The 17691-nt window shown below is 37.4% G+C and overlaps 1 protein-coding gene across 1 annotated transcript in view; it reads right to left on the minus strand.

Moving 5' to 3' along the window:
* LOC126252683 (ATP-dependent RNA helicase abstrakt) overlaps positions 1 to 17691 on the minus strand; it is a 152313-nt gene that overhangs the window by 45865 nt on the left and 88757 nt on the right. The window contains exons 6-8 of the mRNA XM_049953587.1: positions 2702 to 2835; positions 2331 to 2487; positions 273 to 353 (exon numbers count right to left, since the gene is read on the minus strand). Coding sequence (XP_049809544.1) covers positions 273 to 353; positions 2331 to 2487; positions 2702 to 2835 — 372 coding nt within the window. The remainder of the gene's footprint in view (positions 1 to 272; positions 354 to 2330; positions 2488 to 2701; positions 2836 to 17691) is intronic.

Consider the following 17691-nt stretch of genomic DNA (forward strand, 5'->3'; position numbering starts at 1 on the left):
CAAGACTTGTCTATATAGTACATGGTTTCAATTTCTCACATTACCATTTATATGGATTTTGTATTAGTGTACCAAATCCATTAAAAAATGCATCACCTCTTAGACTTGCACAGTACTTCTATACATACACCAGTTAAGAACAATTTTATGCAGAAAATACTATGAGCTGTGTAGTAAAATTCATCTGTTAATGTTTATGATAAATAAGGCAGAATTAATTAGATGAAAGTTACTTTCAAAAGTCTAAAATTTTGTTCATTATAATAATTTACCTGCAGACATCTAGTCGTACCATTTTCTTGTCTAGCATGTCCATGAGACGACCTGGAGTGGCCACCATGATATGTACTCCCCTGCAATGATGTAAAAAGTTCCAGCTTTAAGTTTCTTTTGAAATCAAAAATATAATTTTGTACACAGCTTTTGCAAATCATTTTACAATGTACAAAGTGGAATGGAAGCCATTCTCACACAATGACTGTATCATAAATATGATACCAGAACACATGTAATATTTAATACCTGCTCGTTCATAGCCTATTAATAATTGTGCATCAAACTATTCATCAAACATTATTATGAAGAAGTTGTAATGACATCCTACTTCAAGATTTATAAACGTGTGGGGTACTGTTGCATCCAAGTCACTTTCTATATATTTTATTTAAAAATTAAACATGAATTTAGATTAATTTTTTTGTAACACATTAAACTTTATTTCATTGTTTTCTTAATCACTTATACATATGCCATTTTTGGTGAATACACATCTTGGTACAGTTGTAAGGTGGATTTCAAAGCAATGAGATGTACATAAGAATACCTAGGCAGCAGATGGAAGAACGCATTCAAAACATAAAAATAAATATTTTTGTTGTTATAAAATAAGTATTGTATTTAATGAAAAATCAAACACTGATAAAATTCTTTTCATTACGAAACCTATGTGTAGTATATTAACTTAATTCAAAATGAGAGTATCTGAAGAAGATTGATGACAATGAATCAATGACTGCATCGATAAAACAGATATGTGAAACATTGTTGTAATGCTTGTTCCCAATCAGTTTGTAGAAAGTTGATATTATTGGAATATAATACAAAGAACTGTTCATTTTCATGGTTAAATGAAAACAAAACATTACGAGTGATAAGATAATAAGAGTGAAAAATGCTGAGAAGAGATAAAGCTAAGTAGAGACAAAGGGTTAGGTGGTTCCAGCACAATAGGATTTGCTGGAACAACATGTTCCCTGTAAAATGATAATGTTTTACTGACAGATAGAGAATTATATGAATGTGTTTTGTCTGTTTTTCTCAACATGTCTGAAAGAACGGACACCACAAGGATTCCACAGCTGTGATATATATTAATGTAACTGAATGTGGAAGGGGGGGGGGGGGAGGGGGGAAGGGAAGAAACTGATGATATCAGCTGCATTGGGACTGTGCACGGGAATCAGTGGTGATGAGTGAGAATGTATGCTGGACCAGGACTAGAACCTGGGATCTCCTATTTACTAGGCAGTTTTGTTAACCAGTGCACCATACCAACACCGTGTTTAGTGCAAATGTGTGAACATGTCCGAAAGAACAGACACCATGCAGGATTCGCAGCTGATACTTATTATGTGATTGAATGAGGACAGGTGGGGTGGGGGGGTGGGGAGGGGAGGGAAGGAAAGAGATCTTCTGCTTACATTACAGGACAGTTGCATTAACCACTGCACCATCCAGACACAGTGTTTCTGGCAAATGTGCGGACTATCCCAGTATGTTCCCTGGCTGACTCACATTCCTACCTAGTGCCAACTATCTTCAGTCCCTGTCCATGTCTCCATGCTCACAAATTCTAGATTCCCACAGGTGGTCGAAAGAAGTGTGCATCCGCCCTGAAGGCCGTGGATTCATGGCCCACCAAAGTGAATCAATTCTATGAATGTTTGGTGTCTGTTCTTTCAGGCAGGTCTGACCACAGACAAGGAAGCCATTCTGAGCTTACACTTAGAAATTAAAATTGTGAACAAATGCCTTACAAATGCCCTTCAGAAATGAGGAGCCATGGCATATAATACAAGGTCACAGTTTGACAGTATTCTAATTTGTATTTTCCAGAAGCAGTGAGAAAAGTGATGGAACAGTACATTTATATTGTGGAATGCAACTTGCAAGAAAACAGCCTCAGAATGTCATCTTAGTGGTCAATGAAAATAACTGGAGTGTGAAAACAGAACTACAGTTTCATTGTATATTGCATGATTTCTGACTAAAGTAATCTTTTAATAGGATGGAACAAACAACAGTATTTTCTATCCTATAGGTGGACTTACTTGCTAATGATCTCAATAGATTCTGCGACTGGTACTCCACCAATAGCAAGACAGCATCTGATTTCAGGTGCACCATGCTGCTGTAGTGAAGAGCAATAGTGTGTTATGATATCATGTGTTTGTTTTGCCAACTCACGTGATGGGCATATTATCAAGCCTGTAACATACACAGGGTAAAAATAAATATATAAAAAATAAAGGACCTGTCTTATGCTCTGTGAATGAGAAAACTAACATCAGTAGCTGTATTATGTATAGAGGAATGCTAGGTTTACATCTCTTTATAAATAAGCTTAATGTTGAACAATTAGGATATCATGCAATGATGAAATGATTATACAACCCCTTAAGGGCATAGTCTATTTCCTTACCATAAGGTCCCTCATTTTTGATAAAGGGAAGGCGAGTCTCCTGTTCCAAGCAGAACATTATTAGGGGCAGCACAAATACCAGTGTTTTCCCACTACCAGTGAATGCAATACCAATCATGTCACGCCCAGACAACCTGTAAAAGAACAACAACAAATGTTTAAGAAAAAAAGTGATAAACTTCTGACCTAAAAAGTAGTGGAGCTCATATAACTCTAGGTATAGAAAGCTCGCTAAAATCTTAAATTGACAGCAGGAGGCTTTTTGGGTGAATCTAGGAATATACTGAAAGGACAGGCTAATTTAAATGGAGATGGTTGGTATTTTATCACAGTGGACAAGAAACTCAAATCCACCAAGATAGAAATTAAAGCTGCATGAGAGATCAATTATGCAAGTCAATATCAAGGGTAGGGACATATGAGGGTTGGAACTTTAATAGTGGCAACTATTTATTTACAGCTCGTACAAAATATATACATGTTTCAAAGTTTTACTGACCTTCAAAGTAGTCACCAGAATTGTGTATAATCCATTGCCAGTGATGTGGAATTCGTAGGATTCTCTTAGCAGTGCCAGTTGTGTTGACAGTTCGAGTGGTGCGGTCTATTGCCTGACAAATTTGTAGAAGTTCTGAAGCGAATGCCTGAAGTGTTTCCTTCAGTTTAGAAATCAAACTGAACTCCCAAGGGCTTACGTCAGGGGAATGCAGTAGGTGGTATAGCACTTAGCAGCTCCATCACTCAAACAAATCAGTAACAGCTTGCATTGTACGTGCTTGAGCACTGTCCTGTAAAATGATGGTCAGGTCCTGCAGAAAGTGTCATCACTTCTGTCTCTAAGCTGGTCATAGGTTGTGTTCCAAAAATGAACTGCATAGAGACAGAATTGATGACACTTTCTGCAGGACCTGACCATCATTTTGCAGGACAATGCTCAAGCACGTACAGTGCAAGCTGTTACTGATTTGTTTGAGTGATGGAGCTGCTAAGTGCTATACCACCTACTGCACTCCCCTGGCTTAAGCCCTTGTGAGTTCAATTTGATTTCTAAACTGGAGGAAACACTTCACAGCATTCGCTTCAGAACTGCTACAAATTCATCAGGCAATAGACCACACCGCTCAAACTGTCAACACAACTGGCACTGCTAAGAGTATCCTATGACTTCCACATCGCTGGCAACGGGTTATACACAATGCTGGCGACTACTTTGAAGGTCAGTAAAATTTTGAAACACATATCTATTTTGTACCAGATGTAAATAAATAGTTGCCACTATTAAAGTTCCAACCCTCGTATTTATAATTGGTTTTTTCCTTAAGTACATGACTTGCTTTCAGATGCCACAAGAAAATTAAGAGAGGATCTTAGCTCGCTAATACATACTGTCATTGGTGGAGGATTCTCTAATCATGCAATAGGATAATTTCAAAATAATATCAAACATTTCTTCTGAAAATTGCTTGGAAGAAATAGTTCAGAAACTCACTAATGATAGAAATATATTAGATCTATGATGTAATAGAAACAAAGAGACATGACCTCTCTGAGGATATCCTGGTATCAATAATCATGAGAGAGTTGTAGCAACAGTGATTACTGAAGTATGGAGGACAAAAAAATTATATAAAATGATTTTCATGTTTAGTAAGATAGAGGCAGTAATGTCATATCTCAAATTAGTTCCGGGCAGGGTCAGGTAGAGGAAGTGTGGCTCAAGTGTACATAACAACTGACCAAGCACGGGAGGGATACATACCTAGTAGAACAGTTCCGTGGTTTACAGTCATTGTAAATGGACAGAGAATACTGCGTAACAGGTGTAGAACAACGTATAGGGCTATAGATGGGCAGATGTTAAATGAAATACTTTCAGTTGCCAAAAAGTTAATGTATAAAACCTTCAATAATGATTAATGCCATCCTAAAAGTTGTGAATTTTGATCCCTTGCATTCACTGTTGTTATATGCTCCTTCTACCTCAAGTATCAGTTACAATAACCAGATGCACATGAACTTGTAGTCAGTAATGTAATTGTTGTGATCTGTTTTTGCTGCATGTCAGCTTCTCTGTGAGGTGTGTTATTGTAATCAAGCAAAGTATTTGAATCTAGGAGTGGAAATACATGAAAGTGTAGTTGCTTAATGGGAAGTTCAATGATAATTCAGGAATATTTTGAGAAAGAGAGAGATAATGGCACACCTATTTGTCTCTAATGAAGGCAATTGAAACAACTACAGATGCTTTAAAGATTCACGAAAACAAAGTAGTGAAATTCTGCAAAGAAGGATGTAATGCATATCAGAAGTAGCTGGTCTGTCTCTTCTGGGAACGTCTGGTATAAAGAGGAAGATACAGCAATTAAATAACAAACATAACAAAAAAGGAAATTCCTGGATGGAACAATATGCAAAGTAAGGGAAAGGCAACCGCTCACCTATGGTGGGCTGATGCGTAAAATATAAAACAGTATTCATACTAACTTTTCAGCCCTTCTTTTTTTTTTTCTAGCAAAAGTACTCACAATAACCTCACAATAAAACACACACACACACACACACACACACACACACACACACTCCCACGGTGAGACAGTATTAATTATTGAAAGCAGTTTCCTGGGTTTATGGAGTTGGGGAGATGGTAGAGAAGGGCAAAATGAGTAGGGGATAGCAGATGAGGCTTCACTTTGGTAAAGCAATGTGTACCCAATGTCTGTCTAACTGATAAATGATCACTGCAGTTGAAAGTATTTTGTTTTATTAGTTAAGTAGTTTAAAATCACAAACTGTTTGTAAGATTATGTTGTTTGTGCATGTAAACTCATAAGGATTGATGCTGGGCATGTTTCAAGGTGGGATGATGATGGCAGTTTACAATGTGTTGTGGTACCTGCTGGCTTGGCCGTTATTCCAAGCTGCGGTGTCCCATCTTGGAGAAGTATGATATGCCTTGACAATGGTGCTGACATAACGGAAACAATATAATGCTTAATTATCTGCCATTTTGTATAGAATTGTCATTCATTCATGTCAGACATAGTTCATATAAAGTCATGTGAAATGTATGAACACTAACTGTATATGCAGTGCTCCCTTATATTTGCCAGTTGTAACAGAAGGCATCATATAACAGTTCTTGGTAGAAGTATTTTCTATTATTTAGTAGAAAGTAAAAATTTTATTAAAGGTTATAAATTCCAGCACACAACTGCGACAAAGAAGAAGTGCACATCCATGCTATCTACACAGTTATATCTGAACATTTATTCATGATGCAGCAATTCAGAATTTTAGGACGCCAACACTCTCAATCTGAACATATACATTTCAAAACCTTGGGCACACTTCATTCTGGCACCCTACTGCAGGACACACAATAAATTTGATGCTGAGAATCAATATAATATAAGTGTTGTTAGATTAGTGGAAGTGTTAGTGAAGTGTTAAAGAAGATTAAACGGGGTAAGAAGTTTATTTTCCTTCTCGCGCCTATAGCACGGATTTTAGGCTTAATTTCACGCGCGCGTATCGTAAGTAAACAGTGAGTTATATGTAATCACCAGTTTTTTTTATTCAGTACTCTTTCAATTTATTTATATCTGCCTGAATAGTTTCTAGGGTCCTTTGTTTACGTTTTAGTCACTACTTAAATCAGCTTACACGATTTCTGTTTTTACCATGAGTGAGAAGTGTGTGACATGCCGTAGGATCGTTAGTTCCGGGGTATGGTGTGATGGGTGCTGTAGTTTCTTTCATTGGGGCGAATGTAGTGGCGTGGGAAATGGGTACATAAATGAGGCTCACCAGTGGTATTGTAGGATCTGCAGTAGAGATAGGAAAATATTGGAACAGGAAGGGAAAATTGCAGCTCTTCAAGCTGACCTAGACAAGGCAAGGGAGGATCTGGACAGATTAAAGAGGAAGAAGGGTGAACAGAGGTGGGAAGTGGCAAAAGGTAATAGGGGGAACAGGCAAAGGAGAGCATCAGACAGCTTTGTCATAAATCTTGAAAATAGATTTGACCTGTTGCCTCAATCAGAATCGGATGAGCCTCATGTAGCTGAAGCTGTAGAAAGGGCACAACAAGCTTTCAAGGACTTGAAAAAGGTAGGGAAATTTGTAAAGAGAAAGAAAGTTCTGTTGTTAGGTAGTTCCCATGGTAGAGGTGTTGGCCAACTACTGCAGGAAAATCTAGGTCCAGAGTACCAGGTCACAAACTTTTTCAAGCCTAGTGCAGATCTGGGTCAGGTAACGGAGGATGTAGGTGCTTTATGCAAGGATTTCACAAAGGAGGATGCCGTGGTTATAGTGGGTGGTCCGGGAAATAGCATTGGCAGAGACTCTGAATATTCCCTAGAGAGTGACCTGGTGAAGATAGCGTCAGCAACGAAGCATACAAGTGTGGGATTTGTGTCTGTGTTGAGACGCCATGATCGGCCTCGTTTGAACTCTTCCGTAGGGAGGGTGAACTTGGAGTTGGAGTGGCTGCTTAGGACGGATATAGGGTCCCATATTGGTTTGATTCCTGTGGATGCTATTGATAGGTGGGACTACACTAGGCATGTCCTTCACCTCAATAGGAAAGGGAAAGGAAAACTGTCTGGGTTGATTGCAGAAAACTTAAGGGGGGACACTGGCACAAGTGGTAAAATACCAGTGGTCACAGGTGTCAGAGGGATGCCTTTTTTAGGATAGGGAAGGGGGAAAGAAAACGAGTTTTAAGATAGATTGGCAGACACACTCAGTTTGAGAAAACAGATGAACAGGAGTCAGATTTTATCATACAGCCTCCTTTTAAACAGTGTTTAACAGAAAGCAATCAGCAACTGCCAGTTCATCTTTGCCAAAGCAGTTACAATCCCATTAGTATGCAGTATCAGTTATCTTTATTACACCAGAACATTCCGGGACTTAGAAATAAAGTTGATGAACTACTCATTTGTATCGATGAAATGAATTCATCTAACCAAATTGACATAATCTGCCTCTCTGAACATCAAGTGACCACTGATATAGATATGTTAGACATTTCAGGATTTAAGCTAGCTTCCTACTTCTGCAGAGTAGATATGGATGGAGGAGGAGTTGCCACATTTATCAAAAACTGCCATAAATTCAAGAACATTGACATTAATAAATTCTGTTTAGAGCAGCATCTAGAAGCATGTGCAACAGAAGTAGAGTCCCATAACAGATCCTATATAATAATAACTATTTACCGAGCACCTGCAGGAAATTATAATCTATTCTTAGGTCATCTAGAAGCTCTTTTGGGTTATTTAACAGGAAGAAACAAAGAAATTTTGATTGCTGGTGACTTTATACAGATTTTCTAATGCAATCTTCCAGTAAACATTCACTGCAGTTAGTAATGTTGTCTTTCAATCTAACTCACACTGTAAACTTTCCAACTAGGATCACTAAATCCTCAAGGACAGCCATTGATAACATTTTTATAGACAAATCAAAGGAACAAAATCATATCATAAAACCTGTTATAAATGGACTATCAGATCATGACATGCAGCTCCTTGTTTTAGATGTAAATTCTAAGCAGATTATCAAGACTGCTAAATCTGAGTACAGGAGAGTAGTCAATCAACCAAAAATTAAGTGTTTTAGAAAACTGCTCAAAGATATGAACTGGAAAGATGTTTATAATGCTCATGACATGAATGAAAAATATAACACATTCATGAACAATGTCAGTACCATATTTGAAAACTGTTTTCCTCTAAAAGTTATTCAAATTAAACAGAAGTCTATAATAAAACCATGGATTACACAAGGAATAAAGATTTCCTGTAAGACAAAAAGGAAAATGTATCTGTTGACCAAGAGTAGCTCCAATGCTGATGATTTAGCTAAATACAAGGAATACTGTAAAACATTAAAAACAGTAATTCAGACGTCTAAGCCCGCATCTCGTGGTCGTGCGGTAGAGTTCTCACTTTCCACGCCCAGGTTCCCGGGTTCGATTCCCGGCGGGGTCAGGGATTTTCTCTGCCTCGTGATGGCTGGGTGTTGTGTGATGTCCTTAGGTTAGTTAGGTTTCAGTAGTTCTAAGTTCTAGGGGACTGATGACCTAAGATGTTAAGTCCCATAGTGCTCAGAGCCATTCAGACGTCTAAACAAATGCACTACGAGAAGAAGATTGCTATGTCAGGGAACAAAATAAAAACAATATGGGATATAGCGAAAGAGCAGACTGGTAGAACCAGAAAGGAACAGGAGCAAGTAGCACTAAGGGTAGATGACACATTAGTAACTGATGGGCATAGTGTGGCAAATCTATTTAACAAGCACTTTATATCCGTTACTGATAGAATGGGACTTTCAGGATCAGTAAATAATGCCCTTGAATATCTGAAACTAGCCTTCAAAAATAGCTTCAAGTACATGAATATATCACTCACTTCACCAAAAGAAATAACGTCCATAATAAAATCTTTAAAAACAAAGCATTCTAGTGGGTACGATGAAATATCAACAAAGTTAATTAAGGCTTGTTCTTGTGAGTTTAGTACAATTCTAAGTTACTTGTGTAACCAGTCAATTATAACTGGGACATTTCCTGACTGGGTAAAATATGCAGATGTTAAGCCTGTATTCAAGAAAGGGGATAAACAGATACCATCAAACTACAGACCGATTTCACTTTTGCCAGAATTCTCAAAAATTTTAGAAAAAGTAATGTACAGGCAGCTGCTCAACCATCTGACCACAAATAACATATTATCAAGAACACAGTTTGGATTTCTGAAGGGTTCTGATATTGAGAAAGCTATTTACACCTACAGTGAAAATGTACTTAATTCATTAAATAACAAATTACAAGCAGCAGGTATTTTCTGTGATTTGTCAAAGGCATTTGATTGTGTGAACCACAACATCCTTTTAAGTAAATTAGAATTCTATGGTGTCACGGGCAGTGCTGCAAAATGGTTCAAGTCATACCTCACTAACAGGAAACTAAGGGTGTCAGTGCAAGGGACTAGTGAATTAAGTCATCAGTCATCATCAGAATGGGAAGAAATTACATGTGGTGTCCCACAAGGATCCATCTTAGGGCCATTGCTTTTTCTTGTGTACATTAATGATCTCTCATCAGTTACACTGCCAGAAACAGAGTTCGTTTTGTTTGCAATGACACAAGTATTGCAATAAATAGTATGTCAAGTGTAGTTCTAGAAAGATCTGCTAATGATATTTTCATGGATATTAATAAATGGTTTAAAGCCAACTCACTGACATTAAACTTCGAAAAGACTCACTATATGCAATTTAGAACCTGTAAGAGGTTTCCACCCAGCATATGCATAAAATACAAAGAAGAGCAGATAGAAGATGTTGACAGTCTTAAATTCCTGGGATTACAACTTGATGATAAATTCAGCTGGGAAGAGCACACCACAGAACTGCAGAAACGCCTTAACAAATCTGTATTTGCAATTCGAGTGTTAGCAGACATAGGCAACATAAAAATGAAAAAGCTTGCATACTTTGCCTACTTTCATTCCATAATGTCATATGGTATAATATTTTGGGGTAACTCTTCAAGTCAAACAAAAGTTTTCAGAGTCCAAAAGCGTGTAATACGTATTATTTGTGGAGTAAATTCACGGACGTCCTGTAGAAACCTCTTCAAAGAACTGGGTATACTAACTACTACCTCTCAGTATATTTACTCATTAATGAAATTTGTCCTAAATAATATATCTCTTTTTCCAACAAACAGCTCAGTTCATACATACAATACCAGGAACAAAAATGATCTGCACAAGGACTTAAAAGCACTTACTTTAGTTCAAAAAGGGGTCCACTACTCAGGAACACTCATCTACAATAATTTGCCAGTAAACATAAAAAATTTAGTTACAAATAAAGATCAGTTTAAAAGGAGCCTGAAAGACTTACTAGTGGCCAACTCCTTCTACTCCATTGACGAATTTTTTAATAGAAACAAATGATGTATTGTATATATTCATACTATTAGTATTGTTATTTCAGGTAAAAAAAAAAATATTGACATGTTCCACATCCACGAGGATCTCCTCAGCACGGATCTATGGAACGTAAACAAATCTAATCTAATCTAATGAAATTTGGACAAAAAGTATACATTTGGTACAAATCAGGAAGAGACTAACAATTCTGAAGAGACAATTTATCAATAAATATTGTCACTGTCATTGGCAATGAAATTAACAGCCAACATTTCATAATGAAATAAATAAGAATTTACGTCTAAGATGATGAAGAAGAAGAAGAAGAAGAAAAACAACAACAACAAAAAGAAGGAGAAGAAATGAGCAAGCAATAAATAGTAATTGTTTAAATTGGCAATAATTACACTGTAGAGGACTTCTAAAGATTACAATTTGGAAGACTGGTGGCAAGAACTACAACAAGACTACGATTGTTTCATCAGTTCCATTACACACCAGAAGATGGCAGTAATCACGTTTACTGCTCATCAGCCTACAACAAAGCAGTGCAGCCAACACAGTGATATGATTTTCTGAGATCATCACTAAATGGCAAGACACTTTGAAGTTACTTTATTTTTTTGTTTGGTCTTGGTGTGTGTTGTGGGGATAATTAAAGTTAATTTGTTTTGGAAGAATTTTTGTAATTGTAATTATCTACTCTCTGTAACAGCTACCAACTGCAGAAGTTTAGATGCAAATTTATTATCATTGAAGTGTATGTTAGCAAGACCCAAAAATGGAGGATGTATTTAAATCCTTATCTGAGAGTAATGCTATGTTGGAACAGTTGGTACAAGACAATGATCATTTAAAAACAAACTTTAAGTCTCAATGTGACAAGTTGAAGGCTAAATTAGATGTATGGATACAAATAAAGAAAACGTAGTACACTGACTTGATGAAGCTTAGCTGTAAAGAATCATTTATTGGGTTAGATACCATTAATGAAAAAATAGATTGTCAAAATAATATGCTTGATGCAATATTTAAGAATCTCACAAGGGAGGCACTGAAATGAGTAAAATTTTGTCAGAATTACAATCTACCATAATAAATTTAACAAAATAGTTACATTCTGACATACTTGAATAGCATGATTCCTTACATGTCCAGTGAATATACATTCCGTCAAATTAATTATGGAATTAAAACAAAATTCAGACACTAATATCAGTACTAATATTTTGGAACAATTTACGAATTTAAGTAAGATAGACTTTTCTGTTCCACTTCACTGACTTTGGAGGAGGGTAGTAGTGATTTATTTGAACTTAAGTGTCTACAACATTAACACATATCCTTCATCATCAGATGTTGTCGTTAATCAACCTACTTAGGATAGATTATCTGATTTTAATGAATGATTACAATTTAACTGGAGGAGCACAGAATTTTGCCAACAACTTAAAAATTTGTACTTGGATTTTGGGCATCCTAAGGCAGATGGTGTCTATTTTTCTGATGTACCTGGCGTTTAAAAGATTACTGATAACCTGGTATTAACATTTAGAACATTGATTCCTTACCAAAAGGACAGTCATATTTAACTACGCATTTATATTTCATATTTACATACCTCAAAAAAAAAAATTCAGAAGCCGGCCGCTGGTGGCCGAGCGGTTCTGGCGCTACAGTCTGGAACCGCGCGACCGCTACGGTCGCAGGTTCGAATCCTGCCTCGGGCATGGATGTGTGTGTTGTCCTTAGGTTAGTTAGGTTTAAGTAGTTCTAAGTTCTAGGGGACTTATGACCTCAGCAGTTGAGTCCCATAGTGCTCAGAGCCATTTGAACCATTTTTTGAAAAATTCAGAGTAGGAATTAAAATCCATGGAGAAGAAATAAAAACTTTGAGGTCCGCCGATGACACTGTAATTCTGTCAGAGACAGCAAAAGACCTGGAAGAGCAGCTGAACGGAATGGACTGTGTCTTGAAAGGAGGATGTAAGATGAACATCAACAAAAGCAAAACGAGGATAATGGAATGTAGTCAAATTAAATCGGGTGATGCTGAGGGAGTTAAATTAGGAAATGAGACGCTTAAAGTAGTAAATGAGTTTTGCTATTTGGTGAGCAAAATAAATGATGATGGTCGAAGTAGAGAGGATATAAAATGTAGACTGGCAATGCTAAGGAAAGAGTATCTGAAGAAGAGAAATTTGTTAAAATCGAGTATAGATTTAAGTGTCAGGAAGTCATTTCTGAAAGTATTTGTATGGAGTGTGGCCATGTATGGAAGTGAAATGTGGACGAGAAATAGTTTGAACAAGAAGAGAATAGAAGCTTTCGAAATGTGGTGCTACAGAAGAATGCTGCAGAACAGTGAAATACTAAGAAAGTACTCTGGACAACTGTTCAACTGTGAAGAACCGAACTGTAAACTAAAATAATTTTCAGTTGTTTGTTGTTGTGGTCTTTAGTCCAAAGACTGGTTTGATGCAGCACACTCCATGCTACACTATCCTGTGCAAGCCTCCGAGTAACTATAGTAACCTACATCCCTCTGAATCTGGTTACTGTAGTCATCTCTTGGTCTCCCTCTATGATTTTAACCCCCCACCCCACCCTTTGCCTTCCCTCCACTACTAAATTGATGATCCCTTGATGCCTCAGAATATGTCCTACCTACCAATCCCTTCTTTTAGGCAGGTTGTACTGCAAAGTTCTCTTCTCACCAATTCTATTCAGTACCTGGTCTACCCATCTAATCTTCAGCATTCTTCTGTAGCACCATATTTCAAAAGCTTCTATTCTCTTCTTGTCTAAACTGTTTATCGTCCATGTTTCACTTCTATACATGGCTACACGCCACACAAAAATGATGGTAATCCCAAAAGTAAGGTCTCCTATTTTTTTATAAGTACATAGACCTGTTTATTTGTACAATGGTTTACATCAGTTTACAGCTTGAACATTTAGCTATTTATCGACATAATCACCATTTCTGTCATTGCATTTTTGTAGACGCTGTGGCAGTTTTTGCATGCCCATGTCACACCAGCTCACTGCCATGCTGTTCAGAAAGTTATGAACCTCTTCTTTCACCTCGTTGTCGGAGCTGAAGCACTTTCCGGCCAAATGTTCTTTTAACCTAGGGAACAGGACTGTGCACCAGGTCAGGACTGTAGGGTGGGTGGGAGAATATGTTCCACTGAAACTGTTGCAGGAGAGCAACGGTTTGCCGAGCGATGTGTGGGCAAGCGTTGTCATGGACATTGTGTACACCCTTGCTCAACATTCCTCTTCTCCAGTTCTGAATTGCCCATTTGAGTTTTTTCAGATTCTCACAGTACCCTTCAGCATTAATTGTGGTCACAGTGATTTAGCTCCGACGGCGAGATGAAAGATGAGGTTCATAACTTTCTGAACAGCATGGCGGCAAGCTGGTATGACATGGGCATACAAAAAACTGCCACAGTGTCTACAAAAATGCATCAACAGAAATGATGATTATGCCGAAAAATAGCTAAATGTTCAAGCTGTAAACTGATGTAAACCATTGTACAAATAAACAGGTCTAAGCACTTAAAAAAAATAGGAGACATTACTTTTGGGATTACCCTCGTACTTTCAGAAAGGACTTCCTGACACAAATTTATAGTTGATGTTAACAAATTTCTCTTCTTCAGAAATGCTCTTCTTGCCATTGCCAGCCTATATTTAGTACCATCCCTACTTTGCCCATCCTCTGTTTTTTGTTTCCCAAATAACAAAACTCATTTACTACTTTAAGTGTCTCATTTCCTAATCTAATTCCCTCAGCATCACCAGATTTAATTCGACTACATTCCATTATCTTCATTTTGCTTTTGTTGATGTTCATCTTATATCCTCTTTTCAAGATACTGTCCATTCTGTTCAACTGCTCTTCCAAGTCCTATGCAAACCTCGAAGTTCTCATTTCTTTTCTCTGAACTTTAATTACTACTCCAAATTTTTCTTTTGTTTCCTTTACTGCTTGCTCAATATACAGATTAAATAACATCATGGATAGGCTACAACCCTGTCTCACTCCCTTCTCAACTACTGCTTCCCTTCCGTGCCCCTTGACTCTTATAACTGCCATCTGGTTTCTGTAAAAATTGTAAATAGCCTTTTGCTCCCTGCATTTTACCCCTGCCACCTTTATAATTTGAAAAAGAGTATGCCAGTCAACATTGTCAAAAGCTTTCTCTAAGTCTACAAATGCTATAAATGTAGGTCTGCCTTTTCTTAACCTAACCTCTATGAGAAGTTGTAGGGTCAATATTGCCTCACGTGTTCCTACATTTCTCCAGAATCCAGCCTGATCTTCCACAAGGTCCACTTCTATCAGTTTTTCCATTCTTTTGTAAAGGATTTGTGTTAGTATTTTGCAACCGTGACTTATTTAACTGATGTTTGGTAATTTTCACACCTGTCAGCACCTGTGCTCTTTGGAGTTGGAATTATTACATTCTTCTCCAAGTCTGAGGGTATTTCGCCTGTTTAATACATCTTGCTCACCAGATGGAAGATTTTTGGCATGGCTGGCTCTCCCAAGGCTATCAGCAGCTCTAACGGAATGTTGTCTACTCCCAGGGCCTCGTTTTGACTCACTTCTTTCAATGTCTTGTCAAATTCTTCATGCAGTATAATATCTCCCTTCTCATCTTCCTCTACATCCTCTCCCGTATCCATAACATTGCCCTCAAATACATCTCCCTTGAATAGATCCTCTATACACTCCTTGCGCCTTTCTGCTTTCCCTTCTTTGCTTAGGGCTGGTTTCCCACCTGAGATTTTGATATTCATACGGGTGGTTCTCTTTTCTCTAAAAGTCTCTTTAATTTTTCTGTAGGCCACACTGCCACACTGAGGCAACAGTGGTGTAATCCAATTCTTGTATCTCTTATTGTTACTTGTGAAACGCCTCTTCAAAGTGGTGGATCATTGTGTTAATAAATGTGTTAATTTTTTTTGGTTGGCATCACTGACTCCTTACATTTCTGTCCACTTTTCTTTACTTAAAAGGCGCTGAATTTGTTTAAGTTACCTTCAGTGAAATACCTTTGTAAATTTTTGGATGGGATAGGATGAGAGATATCTTTATTTACTTCAGCTTTGTGGCCACTGAGTACTGCATTAGATAGGTTTTTCTGGTGTTGGGCTATTTATTTTAATTTACCATAATTTGGTGTACAGCTGTCTCAGATGTAAATCAAGAAGGCACCAAGTGAAATTTTTTTGTGCAAATGTCTCAGTTTCTTTAAAAAATGATACTGATGCTTGTAAAATCTGCATAAAAAAGGTGAAAAGAGTTATACTGTGTGTCCATTGTAAGTACTGATACCATGACAAATGTTTAAAAGAAAGTCTGATATGTACAAAAGAGGAATGGGACTGTATATGCGGTCAAAAAAAAAAGTGTCACAAAAACGAAATTACAAACATGCTTAAGTGAAAAGAAAAAATAATAAGTGTGCTACCATAAGATAAATACAAAATATTAAGAACTTCTCATAAAGTACCAAATTGGAATCATCACCTAGCCCAAGACAACGTTGCTGTTAACAGTAGTTTCACACAGAAACATAGCTTTATACTAAACAAACTTGCAACAAAACACTGCATGTAAGCACAGCCCTAGCGATACCATTATCAAATATATTCTTGGCAGCAGAACCTGACTGTGGTAACACAACAAACACAGGCGAACCAAAAACCAATGACAAAACTTCTGACAGAGAGTCAAAAAAGAGCTTCCCAATGCAAAAATACACCAAAGGTCTACTCCGGTATGCCAACAGTTCTAACGGTCTTCGGACGACAGGAGAGACAGTGTGTAACTGGGGTGCAAAACTCACACGTCTCTCGCAGTTGACTCACATATTGTGTGCAGCTGATCTTCCTCTCAGGTCAAACGGCTGCGTTGATCTTCACAAACTCTTCTTCTCTGAAGATTATAGCTGGTTAAGGGAATTTCAAAATAGACTTCTTTTCTACTCTTGAAATGATTCTGCACTCTCAGGATACTTCTGTTCAGCTCTTTTATATTTTCATCTCCACAATAAAACAACTGCACAAGTTTCACACAAGCATTCAACTCTCGCGAGTCAACCCCATCTTCGACCAATAGAAACTAACAGATACAATTGTACTATGTTTGGTTTAATAACCACTATAAAACCAGTTCTTGCTTCTCGCAAGTCCAACACCAGAAAGTCAAATGTAAGTGACTTTAGTTCAATACATAATTCATTTGTTCACAACAATACAGTAATTACACTGTGAAGTAACAGAGTGCGCTTGCTCCTTGTACTGGACATACAGCTTCTCAGGTGCATGCTGCAAGCACTTGTCCACACCGATCGACCGTCACTATTGCCATATTCTCCCGATAGGCATCCATTCTGCACACACAGAAACCGGTGGCGAGGTAGACACATCTCCACTCTCTCACTCTTACACTTAAAATATCGGGCGTTCAAGATGGTAGAAAGCCGAGCGTCTCTATAATTTACACTGAAATTCTCGAGGCACTACATATCCCTCCCCTTAGCTCAAACACGCGTTATTTTATACATTCTCATTAAGTACAATTACATACAATAATTCTTTATCTTTTAACAATGCATCTCATTCTACTAACACCCATGCATATTTTACCACAATTATAATACATGACCCTTTCAATCCCTGTTGGAGTTAGTTCTGTTTTCTATTCCTCTTCCAATCATAAATTACAGGTGTACATAACTTACGAATATTCTTCTGCTTCATTCTTACTTCACGTACTACTTTTTCTAAGTATGTACTTATTCATTATCTATTGCAATCTGGAGGAACTCTGGGTAGAATAAAAGTGTTCCCTTCTTGGATATTTGTAAAGCCGAAACTTAATGAGGCTATTTATGCACAGAATTCAAACTTACCAGACTCATCCCTTTAAACACATGACTTCCGTCATGATACTGCCTTTTTTCCCTTTACGAACAGTACCTATATCTTACATGGATTGATCGTAAGAGTACCCTTTCT

Source organism: Schistocerca nitens, chromosome 4 (assembly GCF_023898315.1).
Source record: "Schistocerca nitens isolate TAMUIC-IGC-003100 chromosome 4, iqSchNite1.1, whole genome shotgun sequence".
Taxonomy (NCBI): Eukaryota; Metazoa; Arthropoda; class Insecta; order Orthoptera; family Acrididae; genus Schistocerca; species Schistocerca nitens.